The sequence below is a fragment of the Melanotaenia boesemani genome, chromosome 10 (assembly GCF_017639745.1).
Source record: "Melanotaenia boesemani isolate fMelBoe1 chromosome 10, fMelBoe1.pri, whole genome shotgun sequence".
Taxonomy (NCBI): Eukaryota; Metazoa; Chordata; class Actinopteri; order Atheriniformes; family Melanotaeniidae; genus Melanotaenia; species Melanotaenia boesemani.
Window position 1 is genome coordinate 2659597 of NC_055691.1, and position 15774 is coordinate 2675370.

Below are 15774 nucleotides of genomic sequence, written 5' to 3' on the forward strand. Positions count from 1 at the left end.
TTGGTGGTTTGAATGTGATGCCATATCATGTTTGGATGCTCCAAACAACCAGAAAAGCCTGGGATGTGTCAGTGCAGCGCTTCTTCTCGAGTTAGGCAGCCAACCCGTGAGGCATCACACAGAAGATTTTACCTTCGACATTCAAGACTGATGTAGCGAAACTGGCTGATCAGAATCCTTTTCTTTTGGGATAAGGACGCCTCGACCGAGCTGTTGGTATTACTTTCTTCTGCCACAGTGCCTTCATCAGCCTCAAAAGGAACGTAGTACGTCTGATGTGTTTTTATAAAGCCTATATGGGACTCTGCTGGGCTCAGGGTAAGATGCAGCTCTTGCTCGATGCACGATTCTTTCCACTTCACTCCACTTAGGAGGGCTGACGTGTAGCTGCTGTTCTGGGCAAGTATTGGTGGCATATTATATTGGTGGATGTGTAGTCTGTTGGTACTGCCGACTGTCAGTGCAGTTTCTTTTTAGATTAGAAATTAATGTTTAAATATTGTTTTCAATTTAAAAAAAAAAAAAAGCATTTTAGTAATCTTAGTTTTAAAAAAATTCCTTCCCCTAAACATTTCTTTCGATTTTTTGCTAGAATTAACTTAACTTCTAATAAAAGCTACCAAATATGTAAGTTATTTTTAACCTTCTGAATCCCAGTTTCATCACAAAAAAGAATGAGTTCTTTTCCATAGAAAACATGTTAAAGGGATGATAATTTTATTTCAAGATCTAAATCAATGTTTTTCCACATTTTTAGAACTTTTAAAACTAATTAGAAAAAACAACAAGAAAAGGAGCCCACAAAAAGAAGCAAGCATTTTATGGAAATAACCCTCCCCCCAAAACAGTGAAATACAATTAGCGCTAAAAGGCCAAAAATAAATAGAATAAGTATATATTTAGCACTTCTGAAGGTAGTAAACTGAAACAACACAAAGGTTAATACATAAAATGTTAAGTATAACAGCCCAGCCTTATCTCCTATTAAATCATAATTCCACTTCAGGGACTAATAAAGTATTTTTAGTAAGTCCTTTTTCTACCTTTAAGTGTAAAACTGAAAAACTGCTGTAAAAAAAAAAACTCAGTGAAGATGTTGGCACATTTAAAATAAAATAAAATAAAATAAAATAAAAAAAGCCACAGATGAAGTATTATTGAACTGTATTTATTTTTCGATTGTAGAGAGAAGTGAGAACAGGTCACAGTTACAAACGGAGCAGGAAATCTTTGTGGACCAGAAACGACCCGACAAGCATCAATACGACAGTTTTACAGAGAACAGCTGCTGCTCCATTTTTCCATCTACAGAATTACGCTCAGCCCTGTGATGTCACAGATGGGGGCGGAGCCTAATTCTGAGTCAAACCATGAGCTACCCTAACCCAGCTCCAGATTCCTGCTCTTATTTCTGTTTGTTGTGTTGAATTCTTCCACACTGTAAGAACCCCGCCCCCTCAACTACCTGACAAATAATATTCATATCTGTATGTGCTGTATATTAGTGCAGAATTTGCTCCTCCGGGACTTTTTTCAACTAAGTGTGGAAAACAAAAAGCCCAGAACCCTTTTATTAATTTACTTAAATAAGATGAAGCTAACTGTGGAGCGGTCTGGATGAACAGAGGATCCCAGAAGTAGTTCAGACACACAGCGTCTCCTGTCTCTGCTGAATGTCCACTGAAGGTGCGACAGCGGCTGGAAGATCAGAAGTTGATAGCTTTGCCAAAGGAGGCGGCCAGGTTGGCTTCTCTGAAAGCCTCCGACACCGTCTGCAGGAGGACGGAGAAGGTGGAGAGGAAGGAGGTCAGAAAGCAGACACCATGAACACGTCAGACATCATGAAGCCAGAACTCATAGATTCAGATTTTTCAGAGGATTACAGTTTAATGTTCCACACATCTTCACTACGACATCAGGTGACGCAGCTCAGAGTGAGATTAAAACTACGTTGTGACATGTCAGTATTACAGAAACGTGATCTAGCAGCGGTACGTACCGGGTGGGCATGGCAGACTCGGGCGATGTCCTCACAGGAGGCGCCGTACTCCATGGCCAGAGCAGCTTCATTGATCATCTCTCCTGCACCCTGCAGGGAAACAAACATGTTTGGAGACATTTAACAAGGAATCACTGGATTATAAAACCTCACACATGCTCGTTTCCTGCTGCTGAATATTACCACACAGAAAGCACAGCAGATGAAAACAATCTGGGGCGACCTGGAAGTTATCCTTGCACGTTTAGTTTTCAGCAACGCTACTGAACTTGGTCCCAGGCCGGAAAAAAAAGTTGTGGTTTTTCAGCCTGCTGGATGCTGGAGGTCAATGATGGAAGGTACATAATGAATGTCTGTGTGTCATCAAAATGAGTCAAAGCTGAGTTTTAAAGTCAGAAAGTTATGTAGTGATGCTATAAAGCAAAAAGTTCAAAACTATTTGGTATTTCTATTTTTTCCTTTTTCGTTTCAAAGGGGTGGGGGGTGGGGGGCGATAAATAAAATCACCTAACAGCCCGTCATTTGTTTTGTTCTTACACTTCCAAGGATGTGAGCTCCGAGCATCCTGTCTGTCTCCTTGTGGCTGAGGATCTTCACCAAGCCATCAGTGTCGGCGTTGGTTTTGGCTCGGCTGTTGGCTGCGAAAGGGAACTTTCCAACTTTGTACGGGACGCCCTGAGGAAGAGAGGGGGAAGATGGGAAATCACTGCGGAACATTCAGCAGTGAGGAATCATGTTGCTGATGCTGGAAAACTGAAGAATGGACTACAGGTGAGTTAGTGGTGGTTAAAAGTGAAGAAACATCATGTAAAAATAACTGACTACACATTGTAGAGTCTGCAGCTGCAGAGTCCTGCCACAATAAAGTGATAAGAAATTACACAGAATGGAAAGTCCATTGTATACATGTGAGGATACTGTAAACACAATGACTAATACAAGTTTCTACAGCAGAGCTTGAAGATGAAGTATAAACAGTCTTCAAACAGTCTGAACTAAAGATCTGACCAGTCCCATTTTCATACAGTTTATAGAGAACCTTAGAAAGAGGGCTGGATGATGTGACTACTTTCACAAAATGGATCTCAATGTTTTTAACCCTCTTCTAAAAACCTTGTGTAAATGTTTAATTCAAATGATTATGAATAAAAAGACCTATACAATGAATCAAGTAAACTCTGTTAACCCTTCCATGCATATTTTTTTTGCAGCAGTGGTTTTACTGTATATTTAGCAGAATGTCCACAGATAAGATCCAGAGCTGTTTTTCTTAGTCCGTCTCACATTCACCTTCCATCTTTTAACACTCAGAAATTCAAGGCTCCAGACAAACTTTTTTACGAGGAGCACAGCGGCCTGCAACTTCAATTTTTAGGAGCACAAGCAGAAAATTTAGGGGTGCACACTGAAATCACCTTGCATAACAAACATTCACCTTTCCTCTCATTTTCACTGTATTAGTGATAAATACTTCAACAATAAATTCAGAAATTACAATGTTTACAATTCACTTGTTTTTGTGCAGCAGTTGAAATAACATAAAAAAACATCTTACTGGCTGCACAAATATAAAACAAGTAGACATAGAACAAATCAAATCAGGTTTGATTTTCACTTTGTAGTCGAAGCAGAACGACAACTTTGTCCCCGTCCTCCCCCACAGGACATGGTACGACTGGTCCATGTAGTTCCTGGTAATAAACAGCTTCAGGGACTGATGCTCCTCCAGCCACTGTTCCCACTCCTCAGTAAGAACAGCAGCTATTGGCTGTTCTAGAAGTTGCTAATTAGCATCATCAGCCTGGTACATGTAGTTGTTATGGATGCTGCCATAAAGAGGGATGTAGCGGGAAAGGCAAAAAATGATAAAAAAGACAACCTAACAATGTTTAGAACAGCAATAAATAAATAAATAAATAAACAAAAAATAATAATTCTGTCAATATTTATTATTTAGTTCGATTTCTTAGGTGTATTTTTAATTAGGAGTCTGGAACATGTCACAACACTTTAAACTTTTAAATATTTTGTCCACACTCTTCATTAACAGACGTTACTGTGACGGTAAACCAGCAGGATCCTCCAGCAGCAGCTTTTACGTTTCATTTCCAGCCTGGTCATGAAACAGAGCTGAACGTCGTCTGAATGCAGCTGCTGCGAGAAGACCAAGCCTCGTATGAGCGCATTTGGACGCGGGAGGGGTCTGCGCAGCACCCGGTTCTCATTGGGAAAAGTAAACTACCTACATTTACGTCAGTCTCCAAAAGTCTCCAGTAATACCAGAAAAACTCGCTAGATTTGTCGCTTTCTTTTATAAAGTCACTAGAGGGTCTGAAAACTCGTTAAATATAACCACAAAGTCGCCAAGTTGGCAACACTAAGGAATAATAGATTCCCACAAGACACCCATTGGCTGTCGTCTTCTTCGTTGGTGTTCATCTCCTTTTCTCGTATTGGAGTTAGTTTGAGGACAAACCAGCAGCTAATTTGAGCTTTACTGTGCTCTACTGGGCTGAAAATGAGCAGAAGTTTGTTAGCGACTAAACAAATTCAGTTATAACTACAAGGAAAAGACCGGCAAATGTATTGGTCGCCGTTGTAGAGTAGATGAAAAATTCACTCGCATTGTTTCACATTTTAGTCGCAAAATGTGAGTGTTTGGTCGCAGTCCATCTTCATGTCCCAGCCTTCAAGTATCTTAGGGAGCAGAACCAGAGTGAAACTATGTTGTATTTGGAGGTGGGTGTCGGCCCGACTCACCTCCTCTTTCAGCTGCTCCTCAGACTTTCCCACCCAGGCCACCTCAGGGTGTGTGTAGATGACGGAGGGAACACAGTTGTAGTCTATGTGCACAGCGCCGCCGGCCATTCCCTCTACACAGATGATGCCCTCGTCTTCGGCCTTGTGGGCCAACATTGGCCCGGCAACCACATCACCGATTGCATAAATACTGCAGGGAAAATAAAATGAGGAGGGACAGGATCACATTTAATGATTAAAACAGATGTTTTCTGCTAAGTTTACACAACATCACAACTTCCATCTCTGTCCAGATTTGTCTTTCACTAACATCTTCTTCAGTACATCTCAGACTGAAGTCTGAACTCTGGTGACCAGTTCATGAGTGGAAATGAAGAAACACAGTCTGATCTGATGAATCCTGACTGCCTTCTCAGTTAAGCCACATTCACTGAACGTAAACCAAACAAGTCACAACTTTTCTGACAGTTTCGCTGTTCGATTCAGCGTGATGTGTTTAATGGTCTGTAGAAGAAAGCGTATTTAATTTCAGACATCTGGTTTTGTTTCTTTATTTCCACTGTTGCAGTATCATTTATGTGTCAAACAGCAGCTATTCTGCTAAGAACAGCTGGAAGTCAAAGCTAACTAGATGTTTTCTCTGTGTTTCTAAGTTCTCTGCTCGATTGAAAAGAAATGTTTTTATAATGCAGTTTACAGAAGGAGCCTCCCAGCTCCAGGAGCGGTCCTGTAGACGTCATCAGATTTTTGGTCACTTTATTTTGTAGTTATTTCATTTTGTTATGCTGGCATCAAAAGATAGAAATAGATCAAACTTAATGAACTATGAGGAGTAATGGAAATTAATTAATGCAGAATAATCCTGATTATTTCTCGGACAATAATCAAACCCAGAAAATCAATAATCATGATATGCCTGGTCCTGTGTACAAATTTTAGTTTTATGACAATAAAATGAACCTTGATCTGCTTGGTTAGGAGTAAAACTTCCCAAAGTTAAAGTAGGAATCGCATCTGAATAACAAACTGACTTGAAGGCTTTTAACCTGCATTCCCAGAACATTCTGCTCCGATATGACCTGAACGCAGCCCCTACCTGGGCACTTTGGTCTGGAAGCGGTTGTTGACGGGAACACGACCTCTGTTGTCCAGCTCGATGCCGACACTTTCCAGACCCAGGTTCTGGGTGTACGGTCGTCTGCCGATGCAGACCAGCAGCACGTCACACGTCAGAGTTTCGTTCTTCCCTCCAGCTGCCGCCTCCACCCTGAAACATCCAACAAACCCAGTAACGTCATCCACAGTTTTCATCTTCTCCACACAGAAATGGATTAACGGGTGAAGGTGAACTCACGCCACATCAATTTTCCCATCAGGCCTCCTGGTTGCTCCCATGACTTTGGTGCCGAGCTTGAACTTGAGGCCCTGTTTCTGCAGGATGCGCTGGAAGTTCTTGGAGATCTCCATGTCGATACCCATGCCGCCCACATGGCCCAGGAACTCCACCGCTGTGACCTTGGAGCCCAGACGCTGCCACACTGACCCCTGCAGGACAGGAGGACACGTCTGAGACACGGGGAACCTGACTAACCACAGGCTGCTGTTTTCACACATGCACCAGAGAACAGAGAGGTTCCAGAGATGTGAGCCTCCTTTCGCTGTGGAAAAGGAGCAGATCAAACTATCCAGCGTTCATGCGTGAAAACAGCTTCTGAGAGGCAGGAAGTTTGCCGGGATGAAGATGATGTGTGAGTAAAAGTGAGGTGATGCTGACCAGCTCCACTCCAATGACTCCAGCTCCGATCACGATCAGTTCCTCTGGGACTTTGTTCAGGGACAGAGCTCCTGTTGAAGACACAACGGTCTCCTCGTCGATCTGATGAAACATGACGGCACAGATACAGTCTGAAAAGCTGGCCTCAGCTGTGAGGACCGACATGGAGACAAATGATGTCATACCTGGATACCAGGGAAAGGTGTGACCTCAGAGCCTGTGGCGATGAGGATGTTCTTGGTGTTAATGATCTGCACGCTGCCATCTGCTGATGTGGCAGTAACTTGGTTCTTACCGGTCACTCTTCCAAAACCACTGACATGGGTTACCTGGAGAGAGCGACATCACAGGGTGAACCCACGCTTACCTGTGGCTCTGTCAGAGGTCAAATGAGAAGGAGACATAGAGACGAGCCTGACTTTGTTCTGTTTGAACAGATGTGCGATTCCTCCGGTGAGTGCTTTAACCGCCCCGCTCTTCTGAGCCATCATCTTCTCCAGGTTCAACGAGATGCCTGAAACTGAGTAGGAGACATTTTATTCAGCACTGTATTTACTGGGCTCATTTTGCTGGGTTTTATGTGGAAACCTGAGGTTTCTAAACCTCCTGGATAGGGCAAGCTATCATCACAATTTACCCCACAGAGTTACACACTACTGTACCTGAGAAACTGTTGACTGACTATAATTTGACTGATGCAGACTAAATTATCCCAAAGCGGCTCAGGTTTGGCCGCCACATTTCCTTCGGTCTGCCTCAGGGTAGACATGACTTCACAGGTAGCTTATCACCAAGTATGAGTGAAGAGTGAATGCCTGATGGATTCACTGTAAAGTGCTTTGGGTGCCTTAAACAGTGCAATAGAAATCAAATCTATTATTATTATTATTATTATTATGGGTTGTCAAATGATTGAAATTTTTAATCAGAATAATCACAGCTTAAAATGTCTTAACATGATTAATCCCCATTCAGAACAATGCCTGGAATTTGCCCATTTTTACTGTATTGTATCAACAGAAGAGCCAATGCTTACGGATATTTAATGTTACCTGGCCTTCATTTGGGATTTCCTTCTCTTTTTTCTACATTATATTATCACTTTAGTTGTAATCATCATTTCAATATTTCATAAATTCTAGACTTTAAAAAAAAAAGTCTCATTTGTGCCCGTCTGGCCCCCTATAAAAATGTTTCTAGACCCGCCCCTGCGTAGCTGAGTATAAAGTACCTGTCAGGCGTCCTGCTCTAAATTTGTATCTTAGACCTCGCTCATAATTTCTCTCATCACTTTTATGTCGTATAAATGATCAGACCTGTGTCTCCAACATCTGCACAGCACCAGTGATTTAGAGAAGACGTCTCTTGCTTCCTTCGCCATTTAACTCTCACTAGATATCTGAACCTGATCTATCTCATAGATGTGTGCATGGCTGTTTGATGATTAGTAGATTTTACAGCTGTCACTAGCAAACCTCATTAATACTGGAAAAGTTATATGAAATAAAGGCAAACAATATCTAATTGAAATAGGCTGCTGTTATCAACATTTTTCATTCTCCAGCTTCATGTGAAAGCAACATGGGTCTGTTTGACGTGAGACTGGTAAATTCTTGCTATTGCTTGTGCATGTAATAACAATACTTTGGTGTAAATATGAGATAGTATGAACCACAAACTGCTATTTTCTTTCTCTCACCTGAACCATAAACAAGAGCAACAAGAGAAACAGTACTAGTAACAGATCAGCTGATCGCAGACGGCCGATGTGATGATTCACTGAGCAGCATGAGAGGGGGGAGAGAGGAGGAGGCAGCGCAGACACAGAGCAGCGACTACAACAGCGACATTTGTACAGAACTGCAGGAAAAGATGAGCGGAAAGGAGGACATCTAAGTTGTTTGTTTATATTTATATTTGTGCTACTCTTGTATGAAAAGTGCTTTATAAAGAAAATTGGATTTGATTTAAATATAATAGTCATGCCTTTCTTGCAGATTTCAAATAAAGAGAAAGTATGATTGATATTAGGTAAGAAATAATCCATCCAATCTCTTCTCGGGGGGGCAGCAGCCTTAGCAGAGACTTGCCTTGGCCACCTCTTCCAGCTTGTTCGGGTGAACCAAAGGTGTTCCCAGGACATCTGAGACACATAGTCCCTCCAGTGTGTCCTAGGTCTTCAGAAGCATGTCCTCCTGGGGGGACACCTCACCAGAGAGGCATCCAGGAGGTATCCTGACCAGATGTCTGAGCCACCTCATCTGGCTCCTCTGGTTGTGGAGGAGCAGAAGTTCTACTCTGAGCTCCTCCCAGATGACCGAGCTTCTAACCTTCAGCGTCCAGACACCCTGCAGAGGAAACTCATTTCGACTGCTTGTATTTGTGATCTCGTTCTTTCGGTCCCTACCCACAGCTTGTCACTTTTAGGGTAGGAACGTAGATCAATCGATAAATCAAGAGCTTTTTCTTTCAGCTCAGCTCCTTCTTCACCACGACAGAAAGATGCAGAGTTCACATCACTGGAAATGCTGCATCAATCCACCTCCCACTCCATCCTTCACTGATACCCCTGAGATACTTGAACTCCTCCATTTAGAGCAGGGTCTCATTCATGACCTGGAGAGGGCATTCCACCCTTCTTTTGGCTGAGAATCATGGTCTGTCATTCAGAGGTGCTGATTTCCATCCAGCCGCTTCACACTCAGCTGTGAATCACTCCAGTGAGAGTTGGGAGATCACAGCCCGATGAAGCCAACAGAACCACATCATCTGCAAAAAGTAGAGACCCAATCCTGAGGCCACCAGACCAGATCCCTTCAACACATCGGCTACACCTAGAAATTCTACCCAGAAAAGTTGTGAACAGACTTAGTAAAAAACTGACAGCCTTGGCGGAGTCCAACCCTCACCAGAAGCTAATCCGACTAAGTGCCAGCAATGCGGTCCACAGGGATCGGACAGCTAGTACGAGGTGGTCCAGTATTCCAAGTTGCCTTCTCCAAGTCCACAAAACCCATGTAGACTGGTTGGGCAAACTCCCATGCCTCCTCCAAGACCCCCGAAGAGGGTGTAGAGTTAGCCCACCTTTCCACGGCCGAGACGGTGAGAAATAAGAACAAAATGCAAGGTGAAAATGATGTGTAGTTGCCACATAAACTTGAGCAAACAAAAACGTAGCTTACTGTAGTTTAAACTACAGCATGCAATGAATAACATGTTGTAATGTTGGTTTTCCAGGTTTAACTGGGATTATTATTGAGGAGAAATGATTCATCTAACACTCATTTTCTTTGCTCGTTCTAAGTGTGAAAATATTTTACTTCTGTACATTTCTCCTTACCTTTCGTCTTTTTAAATGATCAGTAAAGTAAAGTATTATCAGTCTGTTCCCTTTTCTAAAGTCTGCACAAAACAACAGGGTTAAAAATGTCCAGAGGAAAGTAGCTACTGAGTTGCTTGTAGTCCATCTTCCAACAGAAGAGCCTGGAAGTGTGAAGACGTATGGTCTAAATACCTGATCAGATAAACTTGTGAACTTGTCCTTGTGAATTTTCCTTCATGTCTGGTAGAATATCATGCTGTCCACGGCTATGAGCACTAAATCTGCTCTGTCCATTTAAACTCGACACCGAGTTCTGAATTTTCCCCACAGTTCAATAAAAACACACCTCAAGACTTTAGTTTCTTATCAGAATATAGATGGCAGACTGGTGTTTCTTTCCTGCACATATGCTGTGATAAATTATGAAGATTCATCCGGTTCGGCCCAATAAGCTCCATAAAACTGACAAAGTGCCCTTGACTTACTTTCAATGCCTCTGCTTTCAAAGTCCTTCCCATGAGCCATGTGGTACAGGTGGGAGTTGTTGAGCAGAGCCTGCAGAGACAGAACTTCAACTCAGACCCAGAAACACACCTTCGCAAAGTTTTTAGGTGTAGAAATCACACATTCACATCTGTGTGGATTTAGCAATTTAACTGGCTGTGAAAAATCAAACTTCTTTTTTGTTGCATTAAACAGAGAACAAGCAGACGAAATGAGAGATCAAACTTAAGCGTTATGATGAGAATGAAACCAGAGAGTTACCTTTGAGGGGATGCAGCCGACGTTGAGACAGGTTCCTCCCAGCGTGGCGTTTTTCTCAACACATACTGTCTGTCAAAGGAAATTTAAGTATTACGAACATCTTTTGTTGTATTAACTAAAAGCAGCAGGAGGCTGAATCAGACTGAATTTGTCAGACAGGTGGTTTACCTTGAAGCCGAGCTGTGCGGCTTTGATGGCGGCAACGTAGCCGCCCGGACCGGACCCCACAACTGTGACATCTGCATCAACTACAGAAACACAACACAGAGGGTTCAAATATGACTTCATAACAAAACAGCAGAGATTTCTGGAAATGACATCATGAACCGTAACACAAAAATGTAAAAAAAAAAAATCAAATTCAACTAACAGAGAGAAAGTTCATATTCTGCTTTGTCTGCACACCTGATCCACTGAAAAGGGGAACAAAACCCTCTTCAGGAATCAACAACCACTACATGTGCCAACACTGTTGATGTTTTCCTCCAAAAGTCTGAGTAGACACAGCAGGAGAGAAACAGCAGGAGAGAAACTGCAGCTGCAGTTTTACACTAGAAATTTTTCAGGCTGTTTCTGGAATCAAATCTCAAATGTAATATTCTAATCAGATGAGGCAGCAAAGCAAATAGTAAATGGTCTGTATTTATAAAGCACGTTTATCCAAAGTGCTTTACATGTATGTCACATTCACACACTGATGGTGGAAGCTGCCATGCAAGGTGCTCGACCCGACCCATCAGGAGCAATCAGGGGTTCGGTTTCTTGCTCAGGGAGACCTTGAGATGAGCTCTCCGGGCCGGGATCAAACCGGCAACCCTTGGGCTACGGGACAACCACTCTACCTACTCAGCTATGCCGCTGCCAAAGCATCATTATTTTTACTCAATTTAATTGTCCTCCCCTCTTTGCAAAGATCCACTATGACCCTCTGAGACAGACTGCTGCAACTAAAAATTTGTTACCATGGAGACTGCCCATGCAGCTGAACCCATGTTTATTCATTATTATTGAAAATTTGCTTCATCCAAACCTCTGCAATGTTCTGCAGACTGATCACATGCTCGAGCATCAGAGGCATCAGCACATCTGAGCTAAAAGTTTATAAAATACTCAGCAGCATGGGTGCCTGCATGCGTTACATACCCAAAATAAATTAACTTCATCTTCACAGACACAAGAGCTGTATATATAATCTTGGTCTCAAAAAAAAGCTGAGACATGTGAGATTACTACAGAAGTGTCAGAATCAAGATATGTGTTACTGTGTCCGAATAAATTCACCTGGAACACAGTAGAAAATGTAAACGGTTATCTCCTCCCAAAAGAGAGCCACAATACGTTCAACCAGAGGACAGCAGCCCAGTTCATCCAGGAATGAGTAATGTCTGGTGGGGGCTGTTCTACAGTAGAAGGTAAAAAAAAATATCCTGAGCAGATTTCCAGATGTTTTAATTAAGGTGTTATGCAGATGAATATCTCAGAAAACCATCGGATGATGATGGACACCTCTATCAATGGTCAGAGTCAGGAGGATCCAGGTTCAGCCCCCACATTTACCTTAGAAACACCATGAGGATACAGAAAGAAGTGAAGTCTAAGTCTACGATAGGAAGAGTGAATACTTCACTATAAACCTCCTTCATCTCCATGGAAACCAGCAGGATCTTCATGATTCATTTCAAACAAAGGCAGAGTCATTGGAGAACACATTAGCAGAGTTTTTAGAGCTAGAATCAAACTTTTCACCACAAAACAGCAAAAGTAAGACCTGGTTTCTGGTTCTGGCTGCTAGCTCGCAGAGTTTCTGTCCCACAGTGATGAGACAGACGTCTTTGTAATCAGCAGCGTTTCTGCTTTCATGCGACTCCGTGTTTGTGTGGTTTGCTTGAAGTGGAGAAATTAGCAGAAGCTCTAAAGTAGAAATGGTTGTTCTCATGTTTTTGTTACATTTCCATTTACTAACTGCTGGGGTTTGAACTGTGTTTGGTTTCGATGTCAATGCTTGGTCGAGCCTTGTAGTGGAGCTTCTCCCCATCATGTTGCTATGCTACACGTTAGGATTCCTGCTTTCCAGTGTGCACAAAGATCTTCTGGACTGTAAGAACTTTGTGTTTGTGTAGTTTAGCTTGTTTTCCTTCTGCTTTTTGTTTATTTGAAATATACAGCCACAGGAGGAGAGACAAGGAATTAACTGCTTTGCTAGTTTTATTGTTTTTTTATAAATCAGATTTTTAATTCATATATTGATTTTTGTTTTATTCTGGATGCTTTACATTTGGTGGAAAGACAGCTACTGAAATGGATCCTGCTAGCTAACTTGGCTACATTTAACTTGTTTTTATGTTGATATACAGTATTGTCCTTTCTTGAATAAAAATATTCCAGTCTAAACCCCCTGCCAACACAACACAGCCTAGTTTATGGTCTTTACTTTTTTTATGTTTTTTAAATGATCCGCTTCAGTTGTTGATGTAAAATTCAACATTTGACAGTTTATATACTATAACTGTTAGATGCATAAAGGAATTAGAAGTGCATTATGTGTTATCTGTGAAGGTGAATTGAGCTGCAAGATTACTGGTTTGTACTTAGAAATGACCTTTTCTCCATTAAACAGTGAGACTGTCTATACGAGGATGTACTGGTCATGTATTATCATCAGGGGAATTAAATAAAAATTCACTGAGGGAACTTTTACCATCTCATGCTTACAAGACATTACTATAACAGCACATATTTGTTTTCAGCCTCAAACAGCAGAATTTTTGCTGTAATCAATCAAATTTAGGATAAACGATGAGTAAATATTTATTATAAATCTCAGTTTTCTTGTGTGACTACGGTGAACTTCAGTTACTGAGCCAATATTTTTGTTTTAAAGACACTCTCAGACATCTTCAGCAGGTTTTTACTTCTGTACAAGCAGCTTTTAGTTAATTGAAATAACTTTCCTGTTGTCGTCATTTGAAGCTCATGTCCCATTCTAAATAATCCATAACAATCCAGTCCCATACGAGCAGATGGTCCAGACCGAGTCACGGCTGCTGCACAGTCTGACATTATCTGTCTGCACATGTTTTATTTTTCCTCTCCCAACCTGAATATACAACTGGGAAGAACATAAAATGACCTCATCAGATGTTTTTATTTTCTTATTTTATCAGGGTTAAGTTCAACTCTGTGATTATTAATTAAAATTAAAAAATGTTCGAACTTTTCACACATCGTCTTGCTCTCAGTCAACTTCCTGTAATCTTTCTAATACCCAAATAACACAGAAAACATAAATACTATCAACCGTACTGTGCAATTGTCCGACACATTATGAAAATAACTTCTCCACAATTTAATAACAATATTTGATTATTTTAACAACAACAATAATATAAATCCATTTCATTAAGGTATTAAAATTACTGTAAAATTCTTGCCAATTTAATCAAACAAATGACGTCATAAGTGCAAGAAGAAACAATCCTAACTTTAATCTCTATGTGGTTTAGAGTCCAGGTCATTACTTGAGATTTACAGTCATCTTACTTGCTGCCTTGTCTGCGTAGGTTCGGACAGAAACAGCTGTAGCTCCATGCAGTTTGCAGGGAAGATGGTGGCTGCGCTGCAAAGCAAAGAAAACAAGTTTCATAAAACACCAGAAATAACCAGGAAGGCAGACATGAAATGATCTACTCCACCTCCAAAATTCAAATGTGAAACAAGACCTAAGACAGAGATGGGCAGCATAAACACAGGAGTATAAAAACAACATGAAAACAGATTGGAGAGATGAAGTATCACTGTTTGGTTATCAGAAATGGGTAGTTTTTCTGAATAATGAAGAAATTATCAACATTTCACTTAAAATAACCGATTTAGCTTATATGTGGAAATGTTTCGATGGAAAAAAATCTCAACAATTTTCTTTCTGCAGACTGATCTGGTGCTGACTGATGGCTCATGTAATGAAGGAGAGTTATATACTGCCTCTGAGGAATGAGCAGGAATAATTTATTTTATTAGATATATTGACTATATTTGCAGGTTAACATGACTTGCAGCGAGTAAAATGTAAAATCAAATAACCACATGTAAACACCTCGAAGCTCCTTTTTAAAATGTTTCCTAAACAACACTGGAGAAACAGGCAGCACACTTAATTGTATTTACGTTCGCCATCTTTACACTTCTTGATTAATCAAACAACCCCTACATGGTTTGAAATCATATAAAATATATATTAAGATACGTATTTTGTCAATGACAAGGGAAAGATTTCTGAACACAGAAGTTTACAACTGCTAGCCGAGCTGCTAGCCGAGCTGCTAGCTAGCCTTGGACCGCCTGTCTGAAAAATCCAAGTAACATCAGAATCATAATCAGCTAAGACCAGTTCGGAACCTGCCGTGACATAAAGAGAAGCTTACTGGGGAATAACAATCATCCTTACCGTGGCCAGGCAGCGGTACAGCTGTGTCCAGCTCTGCATTTTGTCTGTGTCCCTCACAGGATAAGTAACCTACAGGAGGCCGGACAGCCAAGGACTCCTAACATTGCGCACGCGCAGTACCAGTCCAGTAAAACACCGACCTACGTCGCATCTGAATGACGTCAACTGTTATGAAAGTGCATAAAACATTATTATTAGAATTAATGACATCTTTGACAAAGTCTCCTTATGTACCTATAAAAATTCCTTAAAAGAAAAATGTTTCCCTATCCAATACAAAGAATTAATTTCGGTAATAAATGCTATCCCTACAAGAGTAACTGAACTAATAAAAGATAATATAAGCAATCAATAACAACCTCTAAACTGAATGATTTAAACTTGGCAAAATCAATATTACAAGTAATAAATGTACAAATAGGCTTATTGGAAAAGAACTGGGAAACAAAAACAGAATTATTCCTAAAGGAAAACCATACCATACATACTCACAATTTCACAACATTAACTAGCGGAAAACATGGCTAAGCTCCTTCCAATTTAGTAGCTCTAATAAAATAAGAGAAGTGGCCTTTAAATTTTACATAATATATACCCTTCTAATGCTATCGTCTCCAAATTAGTTAATACTGATTCTGCTTGCTCATTTTGTAATGTGGAACCTGAAACTGTCTTACAATTATTTTCCTTTTGTTCACATTCTATTATGT

General features: G+C 40.9%; 1 protein-coding gene across 2 annotated transcripts; it reads right to left on the bottom strand.

Annotated features, from left to right (window-relative positions):
* Positions 1 to 1152: 1152 nt before the first annotated feature.
* Positions 1153 to 15199, bottom strand: dldh (dihydrolipoamide dehydrogenase). 2 transcript variants are annotated; one of them, XM_041997111.1, is made up of 14 exons: positions 15065 to 15199; positions 14161 to 14236; positions 10789 to 10868; positions 10621 to 10689; positions 10341 to 10410; positions 6953 to 7053; positions 6719 to 6862; positions 6534 to 6635; positions 6114 to 6304; positions 5856 to 6026; positions 4760 to 4949; positions 2537 to 2674; positions 2000 to 2089; positions 1153 to 1772 (listed from the first exon to the last, which is right to left on the bottom strand). In XM_041997111.1, the coding sequence occupies exons 1-14, from the start codon at positions 15101 to 15103 to the stop codon at positions 1707 to 1709; spliced, it is 1527 nt and encodes a 508-aa protein (XP_041853045.1). In that variant the 5' UTR covers positions 15104 to 15199; the 3' UTR covers positions 1153 to 1706. The 2 variants fall into 2 exon arrangements, with proteins under 2 accessions (XP_041853045.1, XP_041853046.1); XM_041997112.1 differs by lacking the exons at positions 1153 to 1772; positions 2000 to 2089 and adding an exon at positions 2121 to 2364 and having other exon boundaries at positions 2517 to 2674.
* Between the last annotated feature and the right edge of the window lie 575 nt (positions 15200 to 15774).